This window comes from Phalacrocorax aristotelis, chromosome Z (genome assembly GCF_949628215.1).
Source record: "Phalacrocorax aristotelis chromosome Z, bGulAri2.1, whole genome shotgun sequence".
In the NCBI taxonomy this organism is placed as follows: Eukaryota; Metazoa; Chordata; class Aves; order Suliformes; family Phalacrocoracidae; genus Phalacrocorax; species Phalacrocorax aristotelis.
This window is the reverse complement of record NC_134311.1, coordinates 63,795,174-63,818,694: the sequence shown is the minus strand read 5'-3', so window position 1 is coordinate 63,818,694 and position 23,521 is coordinate 63,795,174. Positions and strand designations below refer to the sequence as shown.

Sequence of the window (23,521 nt, the reverse complement as noted above, 5' to 3'; positions counted from 1 at the left end):
TCCTTTTCCTCATTCTAAATCTGCAACATTTGTTCTGAAAGGGAGTTTTCAGTGTTCTACACTGTTTCAAAATAAGCTGCAGTGCTTGCATAGTGACATCTTTTATATTATTTCTCTCTTGCTAAATTTGTCTAGGCTGCAGATTGAGCTGTGTAGTTATTGTTCAGGTCCCTTTTCTGTGGAAATATCATTGAACTAATCTGTGTGGTTTTGCAAGGCATATTACCTATTTTTGTCAACCTCCAACTTCATTTGTAACATGCTTATCTGCTTCTGGAGCTTTCAGAACTGTCTCGTTCTGAGTGAGTAACCAGTAGATTCAGGAAGCAGGTCAGGTTTCAGTACCGGCTGGAGCGTAACTTCCAAGTTTAACCAAAAACTTTCAAGATGAAGTTCAGTTTAAAAGCAATGTCGAAGTAACAGTTCAGGTTCTGACGTTACTTGGGTCTGGTTTTCACTTCACTGGCGACGGTGGTTTGACCAGCCGCCGCCTTCACGCACCAGCAGCCCCCAGGTCGCACGGCCTGTCCGCCCGGCTCTGAGGTGCCGCGGCGCGCCCCTGCTGCGCCCGCAACGGTGGCTGCTTGCCCGTACCTTCTCCATCTGTAACCGTGACCTTCCACAGCTACTTAGTTAGACACACACACACTTTACACCCCATTTTACGCCCCACTCCCGCCTCACAGCACGGAGCAGCTCCGCAGCCGCCTCCTAGCCCCGTCCCGCCCGACAGTTTCCCTCGCAGCCCCCTGCCCCGCCGCGCCCCGCACAGCACCTCAGCGCACGGCACCCGCCTGCGCATGCTCCGGCTGCTGCCGCCGAGGCGGCGGGGCAGCCTCAGCCCTGCGCATGCGTGCCGGGCTCAAAGGCGGGGGAGCCGCGCGTCGAGCCGGCGCCTTTGAGGCGGAGTTGTGCGCATGCGCTCTGGGGCAGTAGGCGCTACGCATGCGCGCCGCGCTGAGCGGAGAGGGGGAGGATCGGAGAGGGGTGCGGGTCGGTCCGTGAGCGCTCGCAGGAGTCGCCTCGCCGCGCCTGAGGTTCAGCCCGGGCTTCGCCGCTGGCCCGGGGCAGGCCGGTGTCCGGAAAGGGCCGCTCGATCGCTAAGGAGGCCGTTCGGCCGCCTGCCAGGCCCGGCTGCCTCTCCGACTGAGGGGAGGCCGGAGGGGCGCGCCGGCGTAAGGAAGCGCCAGGATGAAGCTGGTGAGGAAGGACCTGGAGAAGGACAATGCGGGGCAGGTGACGCTGATCCCCGAAGAGCCCGAGGATATGTGGCACACCTACAACCTGCTGCAGGTGGGTGACAGCCTGCGGGCCTCCACCATCAGGAAGGTGCAGACCGAGTCGGCCACGGGCAGCGTGGGCAGCAACCGCATCCGCACCACCCTCACCCTCTGCGTGGAGGCCATCGACTTCGACTCGCAGGCCTGCCAGCTGCGGGTCAAGGGCACTAACATCCAGGAGAATGAGTACGTCAAGATGGGGGCCTACCACACCATCGAGCTGGAACCCAACCGGCAGTTCACGCTGGCGAAGAAGCAGTGGGACAGCGTGGTGCTGGAGCGCATCGAGCAGGCCTGCGACCCAGCTTGGAGCGCCGATGTGGCAGCCGTGGTCATGCAGGAAGGGTTGGCTCACGTCTGCCTGGTCACTCCGAGCATGACGCTTACCCGTGCCAAGGTGGAGGTGAACATCCCCCGCAAGCGGAAGGGGAACTGCAGTCAGCACGACCGGGCGTTGGAGAGGTTTTACGAGCAGGTGGTGCAAGCCATCCAGCGGCATATCAACTTCGAGGTGGTGAAGTGTGTACTGGTGGCCAGCCCAGGCTTCGTACGGGAGCAGTTTTGTGACTACATGTTCCAGCAGGCAGTAAAGACTGACAACAAGCTTCTGCTGGAGAACAGGTCCAAGTTCCTACAGGTAAGGAGCTAAACAGTCTCCAGAATGCGTAAAAAGAGGCTTAAGAACTGTCTGTAATAATAGAAAATACTTACAAGGGTGATGGGAAATAATTCACTTAGACAGAAATTTATTCTAATGAGCATCAAAAGGAAATTATTCTCATGCCTCCCAAACTATAACGTAGTTGGTTATGTGGAATACAGAGATGGTTCTTTCCTTGGGTACCTTAATGTAAGGTGGAGAAAGTACTAAATATTTCAAATTCCTTATAAGGTCATATATAATATTCAGAGTGAAGTACAAGTTAGAAAATAGTTTAGTGTTAATCCGTCATGCATGCATGTTTAATAACAGCTTTCTAAAGCTTTTTAAAGAAGGAAAAAAAGTCCCTGTATGTGGCAGAGGTTAGTTAATTGTGTTGTTAGTTTTGTACTACGTAGTTAAAGGTTATGTAGCTGGGCCGTACCATTTTTTCCATTCATTCCTTAGTCATCTCATTGATTGAGTGGGTTTTTTTTGCCTTTCACTGGAATAGGCAAACTCAGAGCCTAAAATAATCTTTCCTTTTCATAAGGGTACTTACCATTTTTTCATTGGAGTAGGCCTATAACCTATGTTTGCAAAAGGCCGGGGGTGGGGTAGCAGAGAAGCCTGTCCCAATACATAACGGTAACAACCTTTAGAAGACAAACTGCACCAAGAAGCCTCGTTTTGCCTTTGTAGCAAAGTGATACTTGTGAAGAGTTTTCATGTACTATACAGCTTTGCAAGCATAGTAGCTTTGCAGTTGTGTGAGACTTGATGCTTTTGCGCTATGTGTCCACAGTCTTAAGAGGTCTTCCTCTTCTGGAATGCTTTAAAAGGAAGAGGTTTAAGGCTTAGTTTCTTAGGAATTTTAGGTGGCCCTGCATTGAGGACTGCCTGCAACAGCTTGCATATTTAACCCAGTTTTTGAATAAGAGGAGCAGCCTTTCTGCACTTCTTAAAATACAGTTTAAGGGATTTCATGTAGACTTTGGGTTGCAGGATTGATCCTGTGTGAAAAGAATCATGTAGGTTTCAAGAAGGAGATAGCTTCTGCTATATGTAAATATTTATCTTGGTAATTATTCAAGGAAACTGTTTGTGATTGAGTAATCAAGAAAATGGTCCTTTTCATTTAACAGAAAGCAACCTTTGACTTCTTTACTCTTCTGTAGGTCCACTCTTCCTCGGGACATAAATACGCGTTGAAGGAAGCCCTCTGTGACCCAGCTGTAACTAGCCGTCTTTCTGACACTAAGGCAGCTGGTGAGGTCAAAGCCTTAGATGACTTCTATAAAATGCTGCAGCATGAACCTGACCGGGCTTTTTATGGTCTAAAACATGTGGAGAAGGCCAATGAAGCCATGGCCATCGATACCTTGCTGATCAGTGATGAGCTTTTCCGGCACCAGGATGTGGCTACACGTGCCAGATATGTTAAGTTAGTAGATAGCGTACGGGAGAACATGGGCACAGTACGTATTTTCTCTAGCCTTCATGTGTCTGGGGAGCAGCTTGGGCAGCTGACAGGGGTGGCAGCCATTCTGCGCTTCCCTGTTGCTGAGCTCTCTGACCAGGAAGATGAATCCAGCTCTGAAGAGGATTGATAACAGTGACTTCATTCCACAATGTCTTTTCCAAGCCATGTTGAAATGACATTAAAGGCCTTCCCTTCCTTAGTATTGTGTGCAGATGTGCCATGAGATGTAATTTAAGTTCTTGATAGTAGTTCTCACACAGCTCTGCTCAGCACACTAAGGGATATCTGTTCTATGGTAACGATTATCGGTATACTGTGCATTAGGGCTGTTGTTTTTGCAAGTTATACCCTGGACCTCCAGCAGTACAGTCCAGAAACTAATTTGTCTCTCCAAAGCTGCTCATTCTGCATGTTAAGGCAGACTGGCTGCTTAGTGTTTTGGAATGTGTATGAAAAGATAATAAACTAAGAGGGGAAAAAATTATGTCAGACTGCCTGTTTCTGTTTAAATGCTTGAAAACAATATTGCAAAACAAATGTTAACTTCTTCATGAAAGACCTATTAAAACTGTGCTTGATCTTATTAGGAGCTCATCATTCTTCATAAGATGTGCCAAAGGAGTGGGATAAACGTCATCTGTCAGGGGTTTTTTTGGTGTTATGAGTCTAACCACTTAAATATTTCAGTGGAACACTTGAAGCGATCTTTGAGAAACCAGGCCCTTTAAATTAACCATTTCCTCCCTAATATGATAGTAGATGCAAGACAAATTGTGAAGCTCAGGGCACCCAGGTCAGTTACCTTTGTGAATGCTGTTATCCTGGGAGATTGTCCTGAAGGCTAGCAAGCTGTGATGTGTCTTGTCATTGACAGCGTTCTGATGAATTGCCATTGGGATTAGTTAGTACTCAGTTCTGAGAAGGTATATGAAGAGGCTTAAAAATCAGGACCCTGGTTTCCGTGAGGAATCTGTTGTCAACAAATTGTTCATAATCTGGTATTTGTCTGTGTATCTCTTTAAAAACATAAGCTGTGATACAGAAGTAAGGACTACAAATTTATAAATTGAACTATAGCTTAAGATAATGACAACTATAAAAATCAAAATTAGTTTTCCAATTACGTGATCTGTGCAAAGTATAGAGAGCCACTGAGTTTTGTTTCTTCACTGGACAATAAATCTTAGGCCGAGGAAGCAGAAACTGCTTTCAGATTCTGACATATCTGCAAGGGGATTGTTCAATTTAAACAATATTTGATGGTGTAGGTTTTGTGTGTAAATAAGCATTTCTTTTTTAAATGTGGTGGGATGGGGAAATGGGAGAGACTTGCCAAAAAACACATTTCATTTAAGAAAAATGTGGAAGACTTCTGAAATAGGGAAAGGGATATAACAATAGAAGATTAAAAATTAAAAACACTGAAACTTTTTGTCTGGGTAGAATAATTTCAGAAAAAGCATTTTAATGGTACTGGGGGCCAGCTCTGTGAGTTTTATATTATCTATTGTTAGCTGAAATATCTGCCTAAACTCCTTAATAGAGAAGTACTTCTGGGTTAAAAGCCATCTCCCCTTTTCCCATCATCCATACAGTCTAGGAATGCATGAACAGAGCTTACATTAAAAGCTGTACTTCATTAACACGTGGATTCTTCTCTCACTGAAGACGAGCAAGCCCATTAAGACAGTTGTTCAGGGTCAGCTTGCACAGATAAACTCTGTTATTTGAGCTTTACATATTTGTCTTGAATGTTGTTGAGCACCACAAGTCATAGAATGCTCAGGTAGGCTTCCTTCAGTAGTTAGAACTGATTAAATTAAAATTTCTCCTTTTTTTCCTTTAAAAATCTGCCTAAGCTGATTATACGCTTTGCCAGAAAGCATCCTGATTCCTGCTATATATGGAATTAAATGTAAACATATGAAACAGAAGAATCTGACCTTCAGTAAGTATTATTTATATGCAGCAAACTATGGCTTTAAACAGGCTCATAATGTCTGAGCAAAGGTGTTAATTTCTTTAAAATAAGCTGGTATATTAGTATTCCCCTTAAAAATAATACAAATTTGTTGCAATTTTACACAAACGAGACTTAAAAATACTCAAAATTGTAATACACCAGGAAATTCTTAGTTTAATTCTCAGCAACCTGAGAGACAAATCAAACTGTTCCTCAGCTGTGGAATGGTTTGCTATTTTATTAGACCAAATTGATTCCAGTTATTCCATTTTAAACAGGAAATGATGAAGAGTTCTCGTTCTGTACTGTAAGAAGGTTACAATAGCAGTTCTGCAAGTCTGTGTTTTGTGCTTGTGGTGGTGTAGCATCAAGAAAAAGAAGCAGCCATTTTGCTGCTTATTTGTTTTGTTTAAGGTATAACAGCAAACATCTGGTGAGAAAATATGTTCACAGTAGTTCTTTGAATTATTCAAAGTTAGAATTAAAATTCTGCACTGACTTTACAAATTATGAGTATTTTTCCTGTTCTTGCTATTGCTATCATGGCATTAAGTCTGTGAAATACACTTCTGGTTGTCCAAAGTATGGAAGGGTGGGGTTGGTTTGGGGTTTTTTTTTTGGTAAGCATTTTTCTAGTAGAATAAATATACAATCACTATGTAGACAAATGCATCCTGTTTCGGGAAACAGCTTAAGGGCTTGGTATTGAAAGTAGGCTGTGTTCAGTAGTTGCAGATGCTTAACCTGGCAAAGTTCCAGGGTTACTAGTATCTTTTAAGGGAAAAGTTGCATATTGACAAAGATGCTTGCTAAACACGGACCTTAATACCTGTGTGTAGATCACACTTCACTGAAGATGCAGGTTATCTGCAGATCACATAAGTCCATGGGAAAATATTTTTTGTGTGTCTTCTTTGGAACTAAGCATACATGAACTAAATGCAATCTGCAAATTCTTCCTTTGCACCATAAAGAATTTCATAATTTTGAACAGTGTCTTAGTTTAGTTTCTGATTATGTTCTGAAACAATTCCGTGAATTAGTAGCATGGTTTATCTTCCAATTTTTCAGTTTTCAAAATAAATGAATACACATTCTAGGACTTCTTTATTACGTTTGGTAGGAAGAAAGCTTTAAAAATTATCATGAAGTCAGACTGGTCCTGAACCCTGCTGTGGTCTTAGCTTCAAAGATTAAAATAAATACATTAATTTAGGTCATAAAGCTTCTATTGCAAAGTCATACTTCAGAACAGGCCCCAGTTGGTTAGTTTTGTCACCTTGGGCATTTAAATCCAGTTGTTGCATAACTTTTTTTGTGGGTGTTTACCAGATGAAGTGGGGTGCAAAACATGAGGTCACCACCAGCAAGAGACCAAAATAATATTGCTAGTTACAAAGTAAAATAGCAGTCTTTGAGGAAAACCGTAAAGCATTTAACAGTATTTGACTTAGGGAATTCTTCACCTCCCTCCTTCCTGTCTTCACCCTTGTATACTATCTGAGTAAAATGCTGGTGCTAAATGATCTTTTGACCACCAGTGTGATGAGCCCATGCTCTTCAGCTTAATTTGTGATGTAACTAGTATGATGTTTTTAAAGACATGTAAATGTCTGAAGTAATTTTCATTTGCTACTGTTTTCTCAAAGGTTAAGTATCCCTGAATATTAAAACTATCTTATCCTTTGAAAATTTCTTAGTTTAAATTCTGAGCTGCTGACCTTGGCTTGCCTTTTCCTGTGAACGTATATTATAGCTACCTTCTTAGCTGACTTATTTTTACCTTGAGCATCTTAATTCCTTTCTGGAATCTGTATTATTCATCCAGAAAATGTGCTTAGATTCATAAAGGCAAAGTGGGGATAAAAGGTGTAATCGTGTGCGTGTGATGTTTTTTAGTCACCCAGTCTATCCACTTTTCTCTCAGGTTTTCATATCTCTGTTTCTAAAGAGAACAAGTCTGTTTCAAAAAGGAATGGATGTCTAATTTTGCAGGAAAAAACACATTCTCAGAATGTTCATGCTGTTTCATCCAAAGCCACATTTGTGCAATTCGTGGTCTATTTCTTCTACAAAAGGTCTAAGAAAGCAATTTTGTAGATTTGAAACTGGAATTAGAAGATCTGCAGTTAGGAATCCTTCTTTATAACCCAAATATTCTTGCAAGTCATGTAATAACAAAAAAAGAAAAAAGGAATTACTTCAGAAAATGACTTACCTTTGTACTTTTTACATACAGCAAAACTTCAGACTTTTTTTTTTCTTGCTCTCTGATATGCCAGTTGCTTTTATCAGTTCCCCCCCCCCATTTATCTTTTTTAAAGATAAAGTTAAAATGCTTATTTTGGAATGAAGTTCTTAAAATGTAGAGCTAGGTGTAGCTGAGGTTGTTCAGAATGATTATTAAACAAGAAGTTTCTTCTTCAAGCTGTGCTAATGTGGGGAATGATACAGCTCTGGGAGTCATTTCCTTCTCACTTCTTGTAAATATATATACCTGCAACTTGTTACAAAGTGAATGACAAAAGTTTTGATGCTGTTAGGACTTGGGGTTTCTCAGTTTTGGTTTGATTTAGCACATGGTGGTAACAGAAGAAAGACATGGCATTGGAGTAGATTATTTTGCAGTATCTGTCTTCCTCCTATAATGGCCACACCTTGCTTTTAGAAACTGTTGTATTCAGATTTTATATAGGAAAATAGTAGTTTACAAACACATTTTTCATTAATTGAGCGTTACGGAAATGCGTAACCATTTGGGTCTTTTGATCATTGTTATAATTCTTAATTCAGGCTCTGACATGGGTCAAGCCTGGGTTTTTTCATCAGTGGAAGGAGTAAACATAGGCTGTGGAGCTTCTTGTGTGGCAATTGCCCAAAGAATTGCTTAAAAAGTGTCATGTTAAGTCCTCCCACATTTTTTATGCGTGACTAAAGTAGGGCATTGACTTTGATTTGAGGATAACTGCTTGAATGATACAGAATATAAAGGAAATAAATGTCTCCTGTCTAATAACAAAACTGTAGTGCATATTCTCTGTAAACTTCTGAACTTGACTGTTTTAGGAATGCAGTATAGCTTTTATGTGAAAAAACTGTCTCCTAAGGTGTCCTAGCCTAAAACAGAGTGTGAGGAAAAGGTCTCTGAAATCATACTTGTTTATTTTGTTGTCTGAAAATAATTCTTCCTCTTGTCCCACTTGACAGCTGTACAAGAAACAGAGAGGGGGGCTGATGTTAGAGCAGCACTTGCTTCCAAGTCAGCGTCTTCTGGGAAATGCAACATGAAGCAGCAGCTTTTAAGCCCTGCCAGCTCTTGTCAGATTTTGCTATATCAATCTCTGATTTATTGCCCTCTTTTTGGGAAATGCTATGTTCACAGCTAATGTTATTACCATCATGCTGCTCTAATAGTTACTTAGAAGTCAAATTAGAGCTGATCATGAATCCTCTGACAAAACTCTTCCATTAAACAATGTTAATTAGTTGAAACCAGTCCTCCTTTTTAGGAATGTACATACCAGACTTGATGGGAAGTCTTTCCTCTGGTCCAAAATGGAATTTCTAACCAAAGCCAAGCCTAGAATAGCAAAGAAGGAGTCTAGGGGTTTAACGAGTCTCATGAGATAGAAGATAGGAAGCTTAAGACCCTTTTCTGTTTCATTGTTAACACTAGGCTAAAGATGCTCCCTTTTCAGTCAGTGCCTTCAGTAAGTACTACTCCATATTGTATAATCAAATAAATACTTTTATATTTTGGTTGAGATGGCTAAACCACAACAGTCTCAGGTGTGATATTTCTTGGGATATGAGAGACATTTTTCAGATTTCTGATCTGAATGGGACAGGAAAGTGATTGAAAGCTGGGACTGTTCCTACCTAACGCACTCCAGCTGTAGCTTCATGTTTCAGAAAAAAGCCCTGAGTAGAGATCTGTGTTTCAAAAAGATTTTGGACCTGGTGGCAGCCAAGCAAATATGCTTTTGAAGACAGGTGGATGATTTCCCGTGCAGCCTTTATACAAACCCTTAGACATTTACATTACTTAGAACAAACATTTTTAGCTGACTTTTTACTGAAAGGACTTCAGAACAAACAAAGCATAAAATGTATGGAAAGATATATAAGTGTATGTGTATAAAGATGCAGTATTCTCAAATAATGTGGTATCTTCATGTTAAAAAAAAACCAGACTTGACTCTTAGCTTATAATTGCTTTGGTAGCTGAAGGAATGACTCGGGGAGCAGGTGTGATAGTTATCTTCAGGCCTCAAGATTTGTTTATGGTAGGAGGAGCTTGGTAGCAAGTGCTACTTTTAGGACATAGGACGGTTGTTGAATGCTCATGAACGTCTCTTTCAATAGTTTCTGAAGATCCGAAAGCTGCAGCAGGTTTTGCTGAAGAGAATTGCCTTTTCTTTTACCTGCAGTGTTCAGCCTGGTGACTTCAAGTGTTTAATACTGGTATAGGTATTTTGGTTTAGGTGTGAGAGAAATTAATTAATTGCATTTGGTTATCTTACCTGCTTAGTTGCCGTAAGACCATGTCCACTCCATTTAGTGAAAAGAACTGGTTTATTCCATATAATTTATTCCTCTCCTGAATGGAAATTGCTGTTCCACAACAGGGTGGCTAAGAGAACCTGAAATGGACTTTCTTCAGATATGGTGCTGGAAGAACATCAGCTGTCTGCCAGGATGCTGTGCCTCCTGGGGCAGCAGCTGCCCTTGCTGCAAGGCTGTACCTAGGAGCTGTGGGGGCAGTAGTGGTGAGAGGCAGAAAAAGAGCAGCTGCCTCATGAGGGAGCTTTTCCAAGTTCCATAGCCATGAGGAAAGACAAAAAGGTATGGTTCAATGGAAAATATGAGATGCTGTGTTGGGCACAAGACTTCATCCCCAAAGAGAGCCTCAATAGATGTTTGAAATATCTGTACTCAATTCTAACAAGTCATCCTCAGCTGAGTCTTAAGATGCCAACTGACATGGTTAAGCTAGTGTCTGAGGGGAGAGCAACCTTGAGCCTGAGGCTGAGACTTGAAATTGAGATATTGAGACCTTGCTAATCCTGTCACTGTGGAGTAGCTAACTTCTGACAAACCTGCTACACAAGTGGCACACGTGGAGTCACTGCTGTATCTGAGGCTTGTGAAAGACTATCTTTGTCTTCCTTTCCTACCTGTCTGAAAGATGCCTTCTTTTACAATAGTACTTTTGTAGTGCTTTGTGAAACAAGCACTTCAGTGTGTTGTGTTGGCAATTGGCGTAATAAGTGAAGGAAAAATTTCTAGTCAGATATATATTAAAAAAAAAAAAACAAACCAGAAACAAACAACAGGAGCTGACTGAAATAAACCTTGCAGGGTTTTTGAGGGGGTGCTTAGTGAGAAGAAATAGTAAGAGAAAGCCAGAACAAAATAATGGTAGAAGGTTTACTGGGGTTTTTTAACAGTGTTCCAGGTTGTTTCAGCTAAAGCTTTTTTTTTTAAGATAAGCAGAGTTGTAAGTCAGGACAGTCAAATGGCAAGTTTTTAGACGACTTCTTTTGAAAGCCTCAGAAATCAGTTATTAAAAATCTATTAATACACAGTCAAGCATTGTGATCTTGGTAAACAACTTATTTATGGTTGCTTAAGCAATTGCAAGACATTTGCATATGTTTTTTCCAAGTCTAATTGCATGGTCCTTTGTATTTGTTATGAGACAAAAGTCTTACTAAAAGTTCAGAAAGAACAAAATTAATGTTGGCAATTCATGCTCACAACTGTGAGTTTAACCTTTGCTAATTTTGAAGACCTCTTTCTAGCCTAAAGAGGTTTTAAAAATTTATAGGAGTCTTTTTTTTTTTCTTCCATGGGGAGTATTGAAATTGTCACTAAAAAATATTTAGGACTTTAAGCACTAGTATTTTGAAATCAAAGTTTCCACTTTTACTTCTAGAACACTTTTAAAACTACATTATTCCCCAGCTTAAGCACTTTTATTTTGACATATGAACTGGCAAAAAATAAATCTATGTTGGAGAGCAGGAAGTTCTTACTACTGGAAAAATTAGCAGTTGGAACAGCCTTCCAGTCAGAAAAATCAGAGTAAAAGGTCAATTTTATATGGAATTTGTTTACCCCCAAAAATATGATCTAGTTGCCAACAATAGATACGAATCAACTCTGCTATTCTGTACCCTAAGCTCTGAATAGAAGCAAAGCACTTGCTGTTGTCATTTTAGCATTGTGTTGCCCTGTTTATATCAGTCCAGTTCATAGCGCATATGTTTGCACCACATCACAACAGATGCACCAGATTGCACCACAATGCTGATGTTGTGTTAGACAGGAATTAGCCACCTGAGTTGATGATGCAGAGATGCTTAGATTAGGTACCTGATATGGGTTTAATGAGTCCTTTCGATCTCTGCCAGTTTGATGTCCTTCAGGAGCTTTAAAGATCTATTAAAAACAATTTTTGAGGTTTTATTTTTAAACAGGCATTGGACTAAAGTAATTGATTATTAAATTTATTTTGTTTAGGAAGCATGTTTTCTCCAATGATTCTGAAGCCAACTACTCTGAGTTGGTCCTTTGAGTATATCAGCACAGCCTAGAAAAGTCTGTTTCAGACAAAGGCAACTGTGGTATCCAAAGAGCTATAGACCCAAGAAGAATAAAAGCAGAGTGCATCATCAGCACTGCTGTGCTGCCTTATAGCTGGGCTGGAAGTAAAAGCTGGAAGTGATCCATTGCCACTCTTTGCTGCTGAAATTCTAGCTGAGTTGCTACATGCATAAAGCTGATGTGAATCTATGATAAGTAGCACATATTTGCAAAAGGAGTATTGTGCGTCATAAGGTGGTGGCAGGAGGTTCTGTTGCACCTTTTTAGGACATCCTTTTTTAACACTCGCAGCTCCCATTGACTTTAGAAGACTGAGCTACTCTTAAATAACACCAAAATTCCATGGTACTTTTGTGAAGTGGATGCAGATATTTGAAAGAAAGAGTAGCAGGGTCTTTATGCAACTCCTGGTAACAGCAGAATACTTTCTGAACAGGACTGGGCTGGACAGATATCTTAAAATTACGGGTGTACTTCATGGGCTGTGGGTAGGAAATGTAAGTTAGTAGCGCCAGTAATTCATGTAGAGAGCTCTATCTTAATCTGCATCTAAAAAACAGGATGTTTTTCTACCTCTAGAGTCCAGCTTTAATTTTTTGGGGGGGAAATAAACCTTCCTTTTATAATATCTTCAAGGCCAGTTCCAAATTTCCCTGAATTGTTTATTGACCAGTAAAAAAGAACATTTGCAGTAGAAAGACCTGGGATTAATTCTGTAGTGCTTTCAACTGGTCTACCAGTAAAATCCCTACACCAATGGTATATCAAAAGAGGTGCTCGTGCTCTTACTGATACTTGACTGTCTTAGTCTTTAAAAATTAGTAGATATCATTGATGATGCGTATTATTATGGTAAAGTTTTCAATACATGGCTATTCAATATTGATAATTCATTGTAATGTGATGGCTTTTAGAGAATTTATTACCTTTTTAATTGATGATATCTTGACTATTAAAATATACCACATAAAAGAAGACTGTTAAATCCACATGAACTGTTACTGCAATTTAAAAAATTATTTCCCAAACTGCATTGTGAAGAGGCACTGATCTTGATCATATTCCACTTCAAACGTGTCATGCATGATTATTTCAAGGAATAAGTTTCTAACATACCCTAGAGGGGTATCTTTTTTCTCGTTTCAGTTGGTCAATACTAATGTGAAGTTGGTATCTTGGCTTTGTCAGTTTTTTGATTATCTTAGGTGAACACGGCATGCCACTTCCTGATTTACTGGTACATTAGTCCATTTACAGAAAGTTCGGTTTTATCTGTTGCCTGCAAATTATGTTCACCTCACAAGTAGACTGGAGATTAGCTATTACCGTATAAAATGGCGAGCCTGTGAAAGTCCTTGTGATTGTCTTAGACCATAAGACAAGTAAAGCTGCTTAAGTAAAGTAAATAAATATGCATAGCAGCAATCTATAAATTGCTTAGTACAATATCAGTTGTTCTTGTGGTTTTTTTTGTCCAAATGAACAAATGTTAGTATGCTGATCTTTTTCTTAGGGTGCAGTAGATTTAGTGAGGTGTATGTGGTGGTGGTTTTTTTAGCCTTTGCTGGATTAGGCAGCTATTTTATCGTTGTTTGTGCTAATGAAAGGTTTGATTTAATGACCACTGTGGTCATTTGCAGTCCCACATTCTTGTCTTCCTGGATTTCTCAGTTAAAAATGTAAAATGTATGTTATCACTGAGCCATATTCTTTAAACTGTCCAGTGCAAAAAAGAGATTTCTTATCATGGTTAACAATTCATAGGTAGACACGAGTAAGGAAGCAGACTGGCTGAGGATTATCTTCTTTTTCAGCAGTGAGCAGTCATAAATGTCAAACCAGAAAAGCTCTGTATGTCTTGGTAGAGAGCTGATACCGTGAGCACCTGTGCCAGTGCATGCTTTACACAGACTCAAGATTTTGCTAGTGAGCAGGTCAGAGCTGATCTGTGCACACAGGCAGTGCCTGCTACCCTGTGCTTCTGCAAGACAGAGCTGGCATTCCCTGTGGACATTTGGGGATGAAGAAGCACTTCCATCTAACCTTGTGGTATGAGCCCGCTAGCAGCTGGCGACCATTCATGGCGGAATTCCAGCATTTCAACAAATATCTGAGTTATTTTCCATTACTGCTTTTGCAGTCTCTTATCAACTCTATTCTCACTGGAGTCATTTTTCTGGTTACTGATAGGAGAAAAAGTTTAAAAAACCATCTTGAACAGTATTATTGGCAATACAGTTGATTCATTGCAAAGAATTAATTTTTCAATTGAAAAGAGGAATTGTTTGTATGATGGTTCATTTTTTTGTCAGTCTAAGGTCAGTATCAAGCATTTTTAAACCTTTCAAAATTTGCTTTTAGAAACAGTATGTTTCATCCCTTACTCTTCAGTTCTGCTCTCAGAAAAAAATGATTATTTAAATACAAGAAAGTCAGTTTAAACTCTAAGATACTTATATTTGTATAAGTGTTTTCTATCTTACACTGTTGTAGCATCTCCCTGTGCCATTTAAATGGAGTTCAATTTTGTAAAAATCCTTTTGATTTACATTTTGCTGCAACCTATTAGCTTTATATAACAAGTCTGTCTGAAAAAATAATGTAAGTCTTTGTGCTGAGAAGCAGTTTAAAGTTTAAGAGTTTTCAAGTCCCTGCTGAAGTACAGGAGTACGTATTCTGAACAGGAGAGCCTGGAATCCTTTTTTATGTAGCCATGACATAAGAAGCTGGAGCAACACAGTGGTTCCCTCTTATTCTACTAGAAGATGGCTCAGATAAAGAAAATTAATATTCTGATGTGTTCCAGTGAAAATTATCATAGATCCTGTATTATCAGAAATAATAGGAAAAGTGTTCTCTATACAAGTTGATTATAGATTGCAAATCGATCTCTTTTTTTCTTCTAATATACACGTCTGAAATTTAATTCTAAGGTGTGTCCATCCCTGCTTGGCTCTGGAATTTTTGCTTCGTCAAGCTCTCTGCTTGCTTTTGGGTTTGTTTTGTTGTGCTTTTATTTTTGTTTGGGGTTTGGTTTTTTCCCCCCTCTAAATCACTGCATAGCAGAGTTATATGGAACCAAAGGAAAAGATAGATATTTGTAAGCTTCCATCTTTTCCTCGCTACTGCACTTATTGCAGTTTCTTGGATCACAGCTGAACTGATATTGATGTGTTTTATGGACATAAAATATGAGTTATTGGCTTTTAGCATGCATGTTGAGTGCATGTTTTTTGCTCTACTATATAAAAACTGGATTGGATTTAAGTTCTGTGGTGCTGGGTGTGAGAGGGTCATGTCAGGATATTTACACTTCCATTTGGATGATTTCTTCTATTCCTGAAGCCATTGGTGATTCAGTTGAGAACGAGCCAATGATTATGCTCAGCATAAGGCAATGAAAGACAGGAGTTTGTAGCCATTGTGAAGTAAAAAAATGGAAAAGGTTGCTGCATTTCAGAAAGCCTTTATTGCCACCAAAGCATTTCCACTCTGATATTAGCCTTAAGACTGCTGACCTTTGAGAAAAATTACCCAGCAATCCCAGAAAACAACTGGGGGAAAAATTAATGAACAATGATACCCACTCAGAAAAGCAAAAGGAATAATAATTGTCGGGAGATAGCAACATGAGTTTTCAGGTCAGCATAATTTTTTGCATCAGTTCTCAAGATTATCACATTTCCCAGAATTTTCAAAAGGTATTTCTATCCTCCTGGGGTGTTCTATAGATGGGACTAGTCCATCTGTTGATGGAGGAATCTAGATGAAGTCTAGACTGATCAGATAGACTGGGGTTTTCTTGTTATCGTTTTTAATTGGCTTTTTTGTGTATGCATGTGCTATGATTCATGTTCTCTTGTTCCAACAAGGCTACATAGTGGAAAGCTTACAGCAGCAGGACATCAGCCTGCAAAACTGGGACTCAGCATAATTGGGCAAGTAGAAAGTTTGCAGAAAACCAACTAAAACATCACACTTGACTCTTCCTATCAATCTAAAGGAATTTTGTGCAAGGGAAAACCTACAGGTCCATGAGCAGTTTTGGAGAGAGTACTGTGAAGAACACATTTTTCTTTAGGTTACAGAGTCCTAGTTTATTTACTTTTTGCATGAAATTAATCTCTTGTTCCTGTTTAAGCTTCTGGGCTTTATTTCAGAAACTAACATACTCATTCAGTTTAATCATGCTTTCTCTGTGAAATCTGAGTTAATTATAGATGACTATAAATATTTTCTATCTCAAAAAAAGGTCAACAGATGAGGGGTCCTGGTGGCTTATAGATAAAGCTAGATGGCAGGAAACAAAAGTTATGGTGGGATGTTCAGGAGGAAATGGTCAGTCTTTGATAGCAAAGGTAGGGTGGGCCTAGAGAGGAACACAAAGATTGAAGGGACTTACATGGAATTAAGTGTTGATGGAAGAACCACATCCAAAAGATGGACTGGAGATCACTGCAGACAAGCTGAAACATTTTCTAGGACTTGTTTCACTTGCATCACACTGTTAAATTTGCTAAGTGTCTGTACAAGTCTAGCAGCTGACCTCACGAAGTTTTCTGTATGTGACTGCATATTTCTAAGGCTTTTTCTCCCTCATGTGAGAAACTGCCAAGTGCTAAGAATTGACCCAATGAGAGGACTTGGAACAAAATAGCTTTATTCAGATGACTGTCAACCAAGTGGGGCACCTACTCCTGGTCTCTGCTATTGTATTTCCAAAAGTTTTGCCCATCACATTGTGTTACTCATTTGGGACCACATTACAAAGCATTGATTCAGTGTATTTTCAGGCTTGACACCGCATTAGAAAGCTATTTTCCAGTACAAATTAGTCAGTACAAAACCAGAAAGGGAAGCTTTATTTAATGGGTTGTACAAAGCATGTAATTGGTTTTGAAAAGCATGTGGCTACTGAATCTGGAACCACTTTCAAATATATATTTCTTTGTCTTTTGGGGATATTTTTCTACTTTTAATAAAGAAGTCTTTTTTTTAATTATTTGGTCTTATTCCAGAAAGTCAGTCTTTTGCTCTTCAAAGGTTAAAGATTAAAGAAAAAATGCTGGAGGCAAAATTATACAAAGGTTCTTTTATAGACCTGAAAAATAAAAGGCTTGATTTAAGCAGTACTGAAAAAGTTTCAGAAGTTGAAACTTTTTTTTAATATACAGCTTTATTTGACATATGCTGATATCTAGCCAGCCAGAACTGAATGCCGCAGGAGCTCCTACCACAGCCTCCTTGGCCTTCCTCAGTAACACCAGAGCACTATGGACCCTGAGCTCACAGACGGCAATTGTACCATGCCATCGTATTTTCTTCCACTTGGGCTGGCTGTGTCTAAATCTATTTTTCATAAGACAAGACTGTATAATCCTGCAGTGACATTATCACAAATGAAGCAAAAAATGAAATGTGAAGATTCTCCAATTTGGGGGTCCAGCAAAAAATCCACTTTCACATGTTTGAGCCACAATTTCACAAAGAGCATTTTTATAGCCATGTCTTTGAAGGAGATGTATGTTCAATCTTTCCTTGCTATCAGATGCAGTCCAGCCTTGAACGCAAATCCATGATGGTGTGTTGACACACCTAAAAAGATCCAGCTTTCAGGAGATTTTATCGGCTGAGCCTCAGTTCTTCACATACTGAAGGACACAGTTTGTTCTCTGCTGCTGGCTTGATTCCAGCTAGCTGAGAGCAGCAGCACCAGCTTGCACATGCCAACACTCAGTGGCATCAATTTCCTCAAGTGAAGAGTTTTCTAATTGCAGAGAGTGATAATGTTTGCCACCATTTTGAAAACAAGCTTTTGTGGGATGCCAAGCCAATGCTCCCAGTCCTACTCCCCTCACTGAGTAACTGTCACCAGCATTCTAGTTGCTCCATTTTATGCTGTTTGCATCGTATGTTTTCTAAGATCACAATAGAGACAGGTAGTCTTTTGCATAAAATACTTTTAAAGGCAATCAGGTATTGCCTTATAAACTAGGACATCCTAATATCAGTTAGCTTTCGGTACATTTTGATCAGATGCACTGTTCTGTGTTGCTGTACCACACTCTTGTGTTGTCTGCAGGTCTTTAAAATATCCTTATAGCATCATTGGTTGTAATATGTGCTGTACAAGACATTAAAGCTTCCCCCCTCCAGCCCCGAGGACCAGCTATATGAGAACTTCATAAAACATTTTAATCTTATTTTAATCTTCAGCTTAAATTTCTGTATCCTATTTTATTTTCTAGGCCAGAAGCAGTTTGGGTTTTTTTTCTGCTAATAACTTTGGGTTTCCCAGTATTTTCCAGTTGTGCATACTTTTGCAAGGCATTTTTACTTGGTTCATTGTCCTTCCTCATTGCACTTAGACCCACTTTGTTTCAGTCTCTTCTTGCAAAACGCAGAGGAATTAATAAGAACACCTGAAATGCTATAGCAGTAAGTATGAAATGGAACAAAAGTAACACTTTGACCACATTCTGGTGGGGAGAAGTAACGTACAGCCAACATGTAAACCCTGTTCAATGCAAAGTGCAAATTTGGCCTTCCCCATTTTTGCAAAAAACCTCTGTATTTCTCAAAATAACCACCATTTATAGAGGAAGCAACTGTTATTTGCTACAGCCCATACACAGATAAAATATTTTAACTGGTTTTACTCTCTTCTTTCGGCTAAATCAGTCTTTGTGATGACATTTATTGTGAGTGATTTGTGGTGATCTGTTTTTCATCGGTAAAGAGCTAGGTGTTAGGCTTTGTTCTACAGTTCAGGTTATGTTTTTATCCATCTGTTCTAGAAAAATAAGGGTTCCTCTTTTGCAGTTCTCTGTTTGCAAAGGTTAGAGTGGCAATATGCATGTGGACAAGCGCATGGGAAATCTAGTTTTGCACAGTTTAGAGGCAGAATAAGCAGGCAGACAGCATGAGTATTTGGTTAAAAGATCCCATTAAGTAAAACAGAAAAAAATTGTGAATGTCTACTAGGCAAGTATGAGCTACTACTCTAGTTTTCTGAGAGAAATAATATTTGGGTTGTTGTCTTGGTGATTGAGTGTTAAACTTTCACGTATAGGTACAAACTGTCCTCAGCAGAGAATGCCATATTGCATCAGCTAGTGTTCTCAGGTTAAATATGTAGTGAGAGGGTCATTGTCTCTTGTTTTCTACAGTGCATCATTTCTTGTAGAACATGAAGTGAAAAGCTAGAACTTGAGTTTTATCCTTTCATAAACATTTATATTCTGTATTTCTGATCAATGCTTTGATCTGCATTTTTAGTCATTCTGTTAACAAAACATGAAATCATTCAAAAACTTAATTTAATTTACCTACATTAATTGTGATTAAATATATAGTCAAATACTACATACCTACCAAAAGATTTTTTTTTTCTGTTTAATCCCCATAACTGTCAAAAGAATCCTCTCCAACTGCCCTGTAGCTCTTCTTTTTCCACTGCTTCTGCCAAGTCTTTTTAATTCATATACACAATTTTGCTAGAAATAGATAAGAATGTATGCATCTTAGACAGAAACTGGAAGTTTGGAAGAGTGCAAGCTAGATATTAATATAAAGTATCATTTTCGCAGTCACAATCAGTGGTATTTTTAAATGTTCTGTATCGTCAGCTCATGGGTACAATCTTCTTTGTTCTGAAAAATGAAACAAAATGTAAAAGCCAGGTTGCCATAAGTCAGTAGGTTATTGTTCGTTAACAGTGTAATGTGGGTGACTGTGAACTCCACTTTTCCATTTACTATCTGCAGATTTGAACATATATTTGACTATTAAGATTTCCTTTTACAGAATCTGTGGAAACTGTAATAAGATACCTTTAAATCTATTAATTATGAGTTAATCTTATACTGCTTATCATCACCCTTACTTTTATTAAAAAACATTATGCTCATGACGTTTCATAGCACATAGAAGCCACAGAAGGTCATGTAATACATTTCCATATTAAAATACACTACACAGTGTATGAAGTCAAACTTCAAAGCATCTGATTTCTGGCTAAGAGAGAACAGGAAACTGAGAGAGTAGAAGGATAGCCATACTGGATCAAATCAAGACCTTGTTTTGTCCAGCGTTGTGCCTGCAGGAGTATATGTAAGCCGATAGATACAAAAAGTAATTGAGCAAGCATATATAATTCTCCTCTTCCTGTTTCCAAATATTTCCGGCTGAGGGTATTTCTTGAACCAGATGTGCGTTCTCTATGGTTTGTAACCTGCAGTGGTTTTGTCTTCCATTAACTTACTCAGCTACCTATTGAATACATAACATTTAGCATCCAAAACACCCTTTGTTGGTGAGGTCTACAGGTCTATTCCCTGCTCTGTGGAGCTACCTCCTTTTTCTTTCTGACCAGTCTGGCCCACCTAGCTTCTTTTGATTCCTGTAGCTCTATTTTTTAGAAGGACATTTATTATTATTGCTGGTTCTAATCTGACCTCACTCAGAAGCATGAGGAGTTCGGGGGTTAGTAGCAAATAGATGGCATTATGTGTCTTCTAGTTTGCTTGGTTTAGCATTTCAGTTTCAAACTTTCTGTTACAACTATGAGGATTAGAAGTATATACTTTAAAATTATGAGATTTTAGTATATCACATAATAGATTCAGGAAACTTTAAGACCATTGAGTATAGTGAATGCAGGGAAAGAATCACAGTAGTTGTCAATACTGCATTGTGAAGAAATTCCTTGTCTGGCAGCAAATGACGGGATGATGATGGAGGGTATCATGATGGAATGTACAGAGCACACAGTGCGTATGTAACCTTCAGTAGCTTTAGGAGAAAGTAAACTGGATGAGATGAGCTGGAATCCATGTCCTTTAATATATCATATAATAATATTTTTTAAATGTCATCATAAGGTGAAAAAAACATTCCTCTGAAGACCTGTAGAAGGATGTTTTGTCTGTCTGATTCAGAGGCTACAGTAAACAGACTTCTGGAGATCTTTGGGGGAAGCTGACTTGGATGGATTTTGCATCTACCTGTTTTCAAATAAATAATGAACTTGGACACTTTAGCAGGTGATCTCATTAGAAATGTTTCATTGTGTAGGAGGTAGGTTGGCAGTCTAAATGACGTGGTCTGAATCCCACATATGGTGTCAAAAACAATAATAGCAATTATTTTTAATCTGAAATTTAACAAAAGAAGATTTGAACCAGTGATGACTGAGTTTTTAAAAATCAGTTTTGTTGATTTTAATTATACTTTGATGACCAAGTGTAGGGAAGGAAAATACCCATTGCACCTAAAAATTCATAGCAGAATTTCTTTAAACATGAACATTTAAGGAAGACAAAAGATTCATGGATTACTTACAATTTATTTCCCATCAGACCATCAACCATGAATTTTTCTTATCATTCTCAAAGAATCTTTTCTGAAGAACAGATGCAAACTTTGTTCTAATTTGTTCGCTGCTTTATATTTCCTGACTCTGACTGTAGGAAGAAATGAAATTTTTCCTTTTTCTTTTTTTTGCTGTCCAGTGAAACTGAAAATACCTACTAAGTGATGAATAGTCTTTTGTGATAATTTTACTGCACTAAGCAGAAAATAAGTTGCTGAGAGAGACAGATTAGCATTGACCACTTGGGAGTTTAATTATAGTAACAAGCTTTCTGTGAGAATATTATCATCTCAATGGTGAATAACACAGATGTATTTTAGTGACTGGACATTATTTAGATACTTTGGCATGCAAAACATATTATGGATTTGAGTATTTTTACGTAGCTGTTAAATGTCAGCAAATGATCCTGAAATGCTTCTTTGAAATGAAAGGAGAGTTGTGTATAATTGTGATTTTAAGTAGTTGATATTCTACAAATTCAACTTTTTGGCTCTTTTGTATTAAATACACAGCTCTGCAGCAGCAGAGTCGGTGGTTGCTTTTGCAACTGACTTCAGCAGGACAAAGATGGAAGAGATCACTATTAGAAATAAAAAGTAAAGGAAAGATCAATAGCCTTATTTTTATGTATAAATAGTAATTTTGACCTCTTAATGACCCTCACAGTGGGTAACAATTATAACTGCAAGCTGGAGTTTTCACCTTATATACCTCATTTTTCTGAAACTTGCTATATAGTTATATTTTTACAGTATTTTCCCTGATGATGATCACTGAACATTAGGGTATGGGAAATCAGTTCGAAGAAGTATCTGCTCTCATGACTGATTCCGTTGTCATCCAACAACACTGTTGTAGAGCAATTTTTCCTAAGTGGGTAAATACTGTATTTCTACAGATAGCACATACAAGTACTTTTGAGATAATGGCATCTGGTTGCATTAAAAATTTGTTCTGTTCTTTTCCAAATATGAAAGGTTTATAGGTACTCTATAATAGAATTAAAACTATATGCTTTTTTTTCCGCTAATATAGATTAAAATGAAATACATCTGAAAGCTTTTCCTCATTCTTTTCCTATGTGTGTCTTCGGCAAACAGTTGAAAATTAGTTAATTCTCAATTTGTGAAAACTTGAGAACTACTACCTTGAATGATGGAAGGAACATTTTGTGTAAAATTCTTACATTAGAAATGCATGGAGACAGAAGGAGTAAAAATAACTAAAAAGTTGGTTTATTTACTAATAGTAAAGGTAAGGTAAGGTAATAATATTTTACTTAATGTTATTTGAATTGTGACTTACAAATGAGTGATGGACTTTACAAAACAGGGTTTGGAATCAGAAGTCCAGTTGCTGTCTCTGAATGTAGCTGCGTATATATGTGTGAGAAAGTACATTTTAAATCTCTTAACAGCTGTGATAAATATGCCCAAAATACCACTTTCCACCCCTGTCTTGTGCCCTCTGTTAAGTCATAATTGAACCTTGATTTCTTAAAAGTCTTAAAAGTTTTATGTGTATTGCTACATATTACTTTTTTTTTACAGCTCTCTTTCACCTCGTCAGCTCTTCTAATGTTGATGTGAAAAATGCAATGACCTTCAGTGGGCCTCTGGAAGACATGTTTGGGTACACAGTCCAACAGTATGAAAATGAGGAAGGGAAATGGTAAGCTGGTTTTTTTTTTCTTAAATTGAAACTCCAAATTATCAGGTATTCAGTGACTCAGGAGTAAATATTCCAGATACGTAAGGGCCAGATTCTGTCAGTCATATTTCTTAAACTAGTGCACAGTCCTAAGGAAACCTGGAAAGATTGGGAGACTGAAAGATCCAAATTTGTATCTGTATTTATTTCCTCAAAGACACAAATGAATTTACAAGTGGGTAGATTCCCTTATTGATGAAGCTGAGAAAGTTTTGTGTTACTCCTGAGCCCTGTTTTTTTCCATTTACCAAATAAAATCATTATTTATCTCTTCCTTGTGTTAATGTATTGGCAGTGAAATTGCTCCTGTTTTACCTAACTAATCTGTATTATGTATTTTTTTCTGTTAGAGGTTGTCTGAAATGAGTTTTTTAACTGGTGGGAAGATTTCCCTGTCAAAATATTTATTAATATAGTACTCTGCCTTCCCTTTCGGAGGGCTAATTATGTTTTGCAATTG

At 38.6% G+C, this 23,521-nt stretch overlaps 2 protein-coding genes across 2 annotated transcripts in view; both read left to right on the top strand.

Moving 5' to 3' along the window:
• ITGA1 (integrin subunit alpha 1) overlaps positions 1-23,521 on the top strand; it is a 69,612-nt gene that overhangs the window by 4,630 nt on the left and 41,461 nt on the right. The window contains exon 2 of the mRNA XM_075079533.1: positions 22,902-23,022. Within this exon, the coding sequence (XP_074935634.1) occupies positions 22,902-23,022 (121 nt within the window). The remainder of the gene's footprint in view (positions 1-22,901; positions 23,023-23,521) is intronic.
• PELO (pelota mRNA surveillance and ribosome rescue factor) lies at positions 927-3,986 on the top strand. The gene is made up of 2 exons (XM_075079534.1): positions 927-1,917; positions 3,099-3,986. The coding sequence occupies exons 1-2, from the start codon at positions 1,192-1,194 to the stop codon at positions 3,528-3,530; spliced, it is 1,158 nt and encodes a 385-aa protein (XP_074935635.1). The 5' UTR covers positions 927-1,191; the 3' UTR covers positions 3,531-3,986.

Coding starts and splice junctions, on each gene's coding strand:
- PELO (XM_075079534.1), top strand. CDS start 1,192: ATGAAGCTGGTGAGGAAGGACCTGGAGAAGGACAATGCGGGGCAGGTG. Junction 1,918..3,098: donor ACAGGTCCAAGTTCCTACAG/GTAAGGAGCTAA, acceptor ACTCTTCTGTAG/GTCCACTCTTCCTCGGGACA.